General features: G+C 42.1%; 1 protein-coding gene across 1 annotated transcript in view; it reads right to left on the reverse strand.

Annotated features, from left to right (window-relative positions):
- rps6kl1 (ribosomal protein S6 kinase-like 1) overlaps nt 1-8,978 on the reverse strand; it is a 20,258-nt gene that overhangs the window by 6,309 nt on the left and 4,971 nt on the right. Inside the window, exons 3-6 of the mRNA XM_016248518.1 lie at nt 3,479-3,603; nt 3,113-3,205; nt 2,917-2,964; nt 1,616-1,748 (exon numbers count right to left, since the gene is read on the reverse strand). Of these exons, the coding sequence (XP_016104004.1) occupies nt 1,616-1,748; nt 2,917-2,964; nt 3,113-3,205; nt 3,479-3,603 (399 nt within the window). The remainder of the gene's footprint in view (nt 1-1,615; nt 1,749-2,916; nt 2,965-3,112; nt 3,206-3,478; nt 3,604-8,978) is intronic.

Below are 8,978 nucleotides of genomic sequence, written 5' to 3' on the forward strand. Positions count from 1 at the left end.
ATGTCCCCTTAGGTCTGGAAGGAAGTGTGTCAGAGCTTGAAACACGGCCAACATCTCCAGGCAGTTGATGTGCCAAGTGAGATGATGGTCTTCCCACAGACCCTGGGCAGAGCGGCCACTCATTACCGCCCCCCAGCCCGTGAGAGAAGCATCTGTCGTTAGCGTTACATGACGACAAGGAGCCCCCAACATTGGGCCTTGAACTAGGAACCAACATTTCTTCCACATGTCCAAGGCACGTAAGCATCGCTGCGTGACCTTGATCATGCGAAGCGGATTCCCCCTCGGGGAAAATCCCTTGGTCCTGAGCCACCACTGCAAGAGTCTCATGTACAGCAGGCCAAAAGGTATACCGTTGGACGCCGCTGCCATCAAACCCAACAACCTTTGAAACTGTTACTCTTACTCTCTTGACTGTCATGAGGATTGACTCGATACGAGCAGGACACAAACGTACCTGCATCGTGGTAGAATCCCACAACACGCCTAAATAAGTGGTTCACTGTAGTGGAGAAAGTACACTCTTCTTGGTGTTTAGTCTTAACCCCAGCTCTCTCATATGGTCGAGGATGTCTTCTCGATGCCGAGCCGCCATCTGCTCCAATCGAGCTAGTATCAACCAATCGTCGATGTAATTGAGTATGCAGATGCCCTGGAGTCACAAAGGAGCCAGAGCTGCATCCACACACTTCGTGAAAGTGTGGGGTGAGAGTGACAGGCCAAAGGGAAGAACTCGATTTTGGTATGCTTCGCTTCCTCACTGAGGAGGATTGGGCACCGTATACTGAGGTGTTATCCTTTCCTCCCCAGGTGGGGCTGCCCTCAGGGATCGTGAAGGCTGTTATCTGGACTTCAGATAACAGTTTCTCGGCTGGCCAAACAATATTTTATTTTGGCTACTGCTTGAGTCACACCTCATAATTACTTTTAGGACGAGCGTCCTGTTTCTCGGCTGGCCAAACGATATTTTATTTTGGCTCCTGCAAGAGTCACACCTCATACGCGAGAGACTGTGGTGGCTAGTCCACAGTCTCCTCTTTCTCGACACTCATCACATCCACCTCCTCGGAGGAAGATAGATGAAGCATCTGGCTCTCTCTCTGGGGGGAAGAAACCGCAGTGTGGGCTTCCGAACCCTGAGAGAGAGCCGCAGATCTAGCGGGTGAGGACCGAGAAAAGGACAAGCCTGTCTAGGATCCCTCCGCTAAATCCACCTGCGATCCCCACGACAACAGTCTACGCCGGGCCTCGGCAACAGCGGGACCACTGCCAGCGGGATCGCGAGCCTGGCCGCTCTCATCAAACACAGCCAGGCGAGAGCGGAGCATACGCAGCGAGAGTAACTCGCAGTGATGACAATCAGCTCCCTCGAAAGCTGACCGTGCATGCTCTGCTCCTAAACAAACAACACACAGATCGTGTTTATCCCCCGATAGCGTGGGCAGGGAGGCACACAACGTCTGTAACGCCGTTTGCTCGCCATGGATATTAGTTTAGACTTTGACATATTCTTTTGAATCCTTGCTATTATCACTTTTTGTCTTGGATTCTGTCAAACTGCTCTGGAACAATATACAATGTGAAAGTGCTACAGAAATAGCCTGAATCAACTCACCTTGAACATGTTCTAAATGAAGGAACACAGTGTCTTCACTGACATAGTATTTTAGCAGCTTCACCATGAAGGGCACTCCCTGAGGAATGATGGTCGACCTCTCACGACTCTCCCAGCTTGACTTCGGTAGACTCTGTCCAGCAAGCAGAATTTTTCACAGTTTTACAGGTAACACACTAAAATTCGTCTCTCTTCCTTAACCTAGTGAGCTGCTTCTTCAAACAGCCTTTTAAGGCAGCATAAATGTGCTTGTGACTCAAAGCCTGCTCCAAAAGCTAATGTAACTGTAATGGCGCTTTTCCACTGCGTGGTATGACTCTGCTCGGCACGGCTTGGTTCGGTTTGCATTTCCACTGCAGCTTAGTATCGCTAGAGTGGGCGGGATTATTCACATGTCGTTATAGTTGCATCGCCTCTACTACCACGACTCCTGAAAAACGTTTTCATTCCACGTCGCCCCATCAAGCTTTCGCTGGATCCGCTCCTCTCCTATCAATGGAGGAACGTCTGTACTTCCTCAACAGACAACGAAGCAGCCACCTTTTGGTTGTTAAAAAAGGTGCGTTCGATCCTTTGCTGGCTGTGCTGATTTAAATCTAGCGGTTCTGTTGTGTTTGTGTCGCAAGTTCAGTGACGCAGGTAGTGACGATTCTCTCCGGCCAATCCGTGATCAGCAGAGTTTACACATCACATTTTGGTAACGGTACGGTTCACTTGGAATCTCAACCGAGGTGGTACTAAAAAAAGTACCAGGTACTGTACCCAGTGGAAAACCCCCCAAAAGTGAACCGTACCATGCCCGTACCATGCAGTGGAAAAGCGCCATAAGACGACAGTTACAGTGGGGTTCCAGAATTTCTCTTTACAGAAAATAAAGAGATTTCTGGATTAAAATGTTGACTTTCTTTTAATAATGAAAACGATTTATTATTAGAAATTGTAAATTATTTGAACATCATGGTAGCATTTTGTATCTCCTTTAGTTTCTGCTGATTTAAAATGTAGCATTTTTTGTTTTGTCCTTTTCCAGCCGTCTCTGTGATATCTATTTAAGCTGTAGCTTAATATCTCAAGTGTCTGGTTTCAGTAACCCGAGATGAGTTTGTACTCCGATTCAGGCACAGCAGCTTTTAACAGGATCAATCCAAACAGACTCGCAGTAATAACAGAAGACGTAAGTGTATTCCCAGAGCTGGATCCAGTTGGCTGGCCTAATTTCAGCAGGCACTCACACAGCAGTGTGGTCAGACCGTGTCTGAAAGGAATCCATACGCTACAATACTTCTGTCTCAAATGCCTACCTTAACGATAAATGTCTCCTTGCTTATCAGACTTTCAACTGTCAGCACCTGTTGAAGACATACATTTATAACTAAAATACTTTTTTAATATCTTTTACACATCCAATGACTTTAACTTCCTAGAATATAGAGAAATGACTGACTAGTTGTCAACCAACCATGAAGAGCCTGAGAGGAGCGGATATTTCACACATACCTTATCAATGATTCCAATGACTTTGCACATCGCCAGATCCTCCACCGGTGAACTTAGATGTCTGATCGACCGAAAGCGCAAGCTACTATAACCCTGATGACCAGGAAAAGAACATGTGTCAAGAGAAAAATAAACAGACCATGGCCTGTATGTTATATCTGCCTGAATATCGTTTTATGGCAAAAGTCTGGTTCACATTGCAGCAAAGAACTGCCCACTTAAGGCAATTTAGGATGCTCACTTCTCATCTCACTACTCATCTACATTAAAGTGTGGCCATAAAAGTAACAAACTCAAATCAAAAGGAGAAAATCATATTCAGTGCAAGCCTAAACAGATATGATGTCATGTACACTCATCACCTACTCCTAAATGAGTGGAGCCTTTAGCAATGTTGTCCTGTAAGTAAGAGATGAAGATCTCCTCGGCTCTCTTCAGATATTGAGTGGTCTTCCGTTTCACGGCTTCACGTCTCTCTTTATTTGGATCCACTGTAAGACACAGAAAACGGTTACACTTTACTTGAAGGGGTGTGCATAAGACTGACATGACACCTTCATAAGACTGACATGACACCTTCATAATCATGACATGACACCTACATAATCAAGACATGACACATGTCATGAATATGAAGGTTTTTTATGCATGTTTATGACAACTGTCATTAAGTGTCATTCGCTCAGTTATGTAATTTTTAATGCAAAGATGACATTGTTTGAGATGTCTTTGTTATGGGCTATGGTTAGGGGTAAGGGTAGGGGTAGGGTTAGGTCAAATAATGTCATATTTGCATTAAAAATGACATAACTGAGCGAATGACACTTAATGACAGTTGTCATAAACATGCATAAAACCTCCTTCATATTCATGACGTGTGTCATGTCTTGATTATGAATATGTCATGTCAGTCTTATGCACACCCCTTCAAGTAAAGTGTTACCCAGAAAACTCTGCATTGGTGTGAAAATCTATGATTGGCCCTTTGCTAAGCCTAGCCTTAATCTTAATGCATACCTGAACATATGCCAGTTCACAATCAAAAAATACATTTCCCAGAAAGTTCCCAGGATACAAGCATTTTTGTTTTCATTTTCCAAACCATAATAGTTCATGCTGTGAATTAAATTATGTTTCGCCTCATTCACAAATTCATATTTCTGTATAGATGGAATTGGAGTCAGTAAGTTGCATTTGTTTGATATGTAAGGCAAAATATGTTGCATATTAGGTTGGATTGCACCTGTTGCCTTCCAGAGCTTTGAAAACACTTCCTCTAATTACTGTACCTCTATGTTTTGGAATTGCTTTTTATATATATTTCACATGGTTTAACCACAACAGCTGACTTTCTGTCATGGTCCCCAACTAATTTTGGTTACAGACTCAGCTCAGGATGGTTCTTGTTCATTGGAACAAAAGCTGATCTCTAGTGCACATTACAAGGTACATGTTCATGGTGCATATCCTTGTTTCTTAGACTTAGTATTTAATGCCAAATGATCAAGAGTTCTCAGGGTTCCACTTTTAGGGTCCATAAACAACAAGAAGGATTTGAGTCAAGCAACCTTCATCAGACCACTTGAGATGGATTAACCCTAAACGCAACATAAATATGAGATTTATTGTGCAGTGCAGTCAGTTTTAATGATTATAACTGGAGTTTTTGCAGGAGCTCAGACAGTGAGCTTGCGCTGAAATTAAGTGATTTACAGCTTTGGTGATTATAAAGGCAGCACTCTTTGATCACTTTATAATCCATTCACAATTTGAATATGATATTTAAATGTGGGAACTAATTCAAAATTGTGATGGTTGACAGTGATAACAATAGCAAGAAATGGGGAGAATGTGTCAAAATAGATAATATACTAATAGACCTGCCTTGTTCTACTACACGTAATGCATTTATTTGTTCTTCATTTTATTACTGGCTTATGACTTTCAAAGCAATGTTTACTTAATTGAAAAATATTAATTTAAAAAGGCTACATGGTATCTTAATGTTTCCTAGTATGATTTTAATGTTTATTTTTTTCCGTCTTTGATTTTCCTTTGGTTTAGTTCCTGTTTTCATGGTTGCCTTGCATTCTAAGTATGTTCTTAACCGTTCCCTCCACACCTGTGTCTTGTTTATTCTGTGTATTTATAGCCCTTGTGTTTCAGTTCAGTTTTTTTGTTGGTTACTGTCTATGCATGTATCTAGATGTTATGCTCTCCTCAACTACTCTTTCAATGTGACAAATGTATAATCTACATGTCCATTCTAATTACTTAATTACCATTGAGGCAATTGAGGCAAGATGGCACCGTTGTTCATGGCTCATGGCTGGCTGTCTGCTATCTGTTCTGTTTGTTTTATGTTTAAGCTCCTTTGTGACTCAAATTGTTCGTGCACTGTTGGTGTATGACCATCAAATGGTCCTAAATATAAGGAGCTCAGTTGAAGTTTTATCGAGCACTGCTCTGGGGGATTTAATTTTAAATGTCCACCTCCACCTTTTATAACGTCTAAACCTGCCTGCTTGCGCCGTTCGCCGTGGGATTTCCCAGGGAGGAAACGTCGCCAATGGAAAGGAAAGCGGGGAGGAATTGCAGTCAAGCTAAAACTATGTTTAGCAAGTTTACCGGCGCACTATCCTTGCATGGATTACTCTGTTTTTGGGTTGGACAGTGGCCGTTTTATTTTGTCGTGATCCCTGGAGTTTATTCATCAGTGTGTTCAGCCAGTAATGTTTCAAATGACTCTCTTCAGTTCCGGTTGTCTTTTTGTTCGCAACGAGGAGGAGTTAACAGCGGAAATCTTCGTCCATTGAGTCGTGTGGCACAGCCGGTTGGTGAGTCAATGGAGGTCAAGATGGCCCTGGTAAACACTCAATGAATTTGCTCATTTTTAGGAGGAATTGCAACACAGTTTGAGAAACTCTTGAATGCTGGGGATTTTAATATTCATGTTTGCTGTGATACTAATCCCCTGGCAAAGGATATTATCATTCTTATTGACTCTTTTGATTTGGTCCAAATGGTTAATGGACCTATGCTTTCACTGGGCCATACAGTACACTTGACCTGGTTTTGGTACATGGTCTTTCTATCTGTGATCTTGAAATCTGTGAGTTAATCTTTTCCTATCACAAGCCTGTAATGTTTACTTGCTCTTTCTCAGGTCAAATCTCCAAAGTACACAAGCCTGTACTCTGGTCTAATTTTTTATGAGGGATTTATCTGTATATTTTAAGGAGGCCTGTCAGCTTTTGACTCTTCCTTCAACAATTTAAATGCTGAACAACAACTTATTTGGTTTAACTCTACTTGCTCTGATATTTTAGACACTATAGCTCCTTTATGGAAAAGACAACAAAAATTTAAGGCTGAACGTCTCGGTTATGTACATAACCCTCGTTCCCTGATGGACCCAGCAGCCACACAGGACAAGTGCTGCGGAAGGGGTGAGAGATCCGTGGGGCGTGGCCCGGCGGAGAAGCTCTCACTGTCACCCTCAAATCTCCCAGCGCACTAGCCGGCGGTCCTCTGCTCGTGGCAGAGAAACCGGGACGGGTAGTGACAGAGGGGTCTGCTCCCTTCCCTTTAAGAATGGAGAGACACGATCGCAGCGCTGAATGCCCAGACACAGAAGACAATGCTCGTGGCCATTGTCAGAGGACAGGAAATGACCGCATCCAGAAGGACACGGACGAAACGGCGTCTTTAAAGAGAGGCTAATCGTCCGTGATTTGCTCTTTTAGGAAATCTGCTCTTTTAGTTGAAGCGCCCAGGGGAATCGCTGAAAGGGACACCGTTGTTCGCACCGTACCGCCAACCAGAACAGCTTCCCGACACACAGCAGATGAATGGCTTTAAGGAGTATAACAGCTTTTCATACAACCACTCGGTTCCAAAGCAAAAATCTGAAGAGTGGATGCACCTGTCGCCTTATTTATAACCCTATGCACGGGGAGTGGGTCAGGTATGCAAAATCCACTAGCCAATTTTCATTGCCGTTTTCTCTTAAACTCAGAGATGATTGGCCTCCCAAGTGAGACCCCATATGTCGTTCGACATAACTCGTAGTGACAGACAGATAGGGAACCCATGGTTAAACAACACTAAGTGGGCACTGAGACGAGTATGCCGGCCTGCAGAGTGGACAACATGCAAGTGGAAAAAAGACAAGTTACATGTGTCTCTTGAAATCTTACGTACTTCTCTGACCAGCTATCAAAAAGCTGTGAAAGCAGTTAAATCTAAATATTTCTCTGACATCATATCAAGAAATTGCCAATTGAATTTTTTTTCCACTATAAATTTTCACTTTGATAAATCAGCTATAGCTTGTGAAAGTTTTCTTAGATACTTCACAAATAAAATAAGTGATATCAGACAGCTTATTATCCCTGCAGATTATGATCCCTCGGTCCCTCCTGCCTGTGAATTTGAAACAATTTCTAAAGATTCTCTTCAAGAATTTACTAAGCAATTAAAACCCACTATGTCTTCAGATTATATTATTCCAACACATTTATTCATTAAGGTTTTGGATGTTATTGGGCCTTTTATCCTGTCTATAATAAATAAGAGTCTCTTTGAAGGGACTGTCCCAGAATATTTTAAACATGCAAGAGTCAAACCTCTCTTAAAACAACAAAAATTTGGATGTGACTGTGTTATCCAATTTTAGGCCTATTTCCAATTGACCTTTTATCACTAAAATCTTAGAGAAAGTTGTTTCTAATCAAACGCTAAGCTATTTAGATTCAAATGGTGTGTTTGAAACTTTTCAGTCAGGGTTTAGGAAACATCACAGTACCGAGTCTACCCTTTTAAGAGTATTAAATGATATCTTGCTATAAGTTGATACTGGTAACTCTGTAGTAATTTTGGTTTTAGACTTAAGCGCAGCATTTGACACAGTTGACCACAGCAGAGGCGTCATGCCCATTCAAAGTGAGGGAGCACGTGCCCCCTCATATTTCTGAGCCAAGTGGATTTTGAATGCAGCTTCCAAAAGACAAAAAATAGCAGAATAATATTTTTTATATTTGATGCAATCACACCGGTGTGATTAGATCGTTCAGTGCGGCACATCATCAGCTGCTAAATTCAAATCTGTGTTCGCTGGCTGGCGCTGAGCCAGAGACAGACGCGTTTGTACAGTGCTGCATTATAACCAATCACACATGATTCTGTTGAGCTTATGAATGCAATGGCCAATCATAGGTGTTCAGATGAGTCATCGCTGAAACGCAGTGTTTTGTTCACTCGCTCGCTGACTGAATTCTCTGGCGAATTCTCTCATCAGAAACAACCAAGTGCAGATGTGAGTAAGAATACAAGTAAGATATTAATTTCACAGTGTAAACAGCTGCAGTGATTTAAATGGGAGTTTTTGAGAGTGCCTGAACTCTGGCTAGACTAAATGAAAATGTTCTTTGATAATGTACATTTGCTTTGCTCTCTGTAAAATGAAAGTGTTATAGGCTAATTAGTAACTTACAGTATTGTTATTAAATTCACATGAAATATAACGTCAGTCGTATAAAAATATTTCCGCATGACACCCATATCTGGTACTTAAGATGGGTTTTTATGTGTAGTTAATAGATTTCACTATTAGTCTACTTTGCCCATCACCCATTATAGATAAAATAACATAATCTATAAAGGTGCAAAACACATTTAATTACACATATTTGAGAATCTAGATATTTCCTGATTGGGAATATTTCAAATGAAAAGGTAAAAAAATAATTAAATAAAACATATGCCTATATCAGTTATACAGTCCTATCGTGGCTGCTGTATGTCACATTGAGCGCAACCCCCCCCCCCCCCCCCCCCCCCCCCCCCAAAAAAAGGGGGGACGGAC

Source organism: Sinocyclocheilus grahami, unplaced genomic scaffold, assembly GCF_001515645.1.
Source record: "Sinocyclocheilus grahami isolate Dianchi unplaced genomic scaffold, SAMN03320097.WGS_v1.1 scaffold881.1, whole genome shotgun sequence".
In the NCBI taxonomy this organism is placed as follows: domain Eukaryota; kingdom Metazoa; phylum Chordata; class Actinopteri; order Cypriniformes; family Cyprinidae; genus Sinocyclocheilus; species Sinocyclocheilus grahami.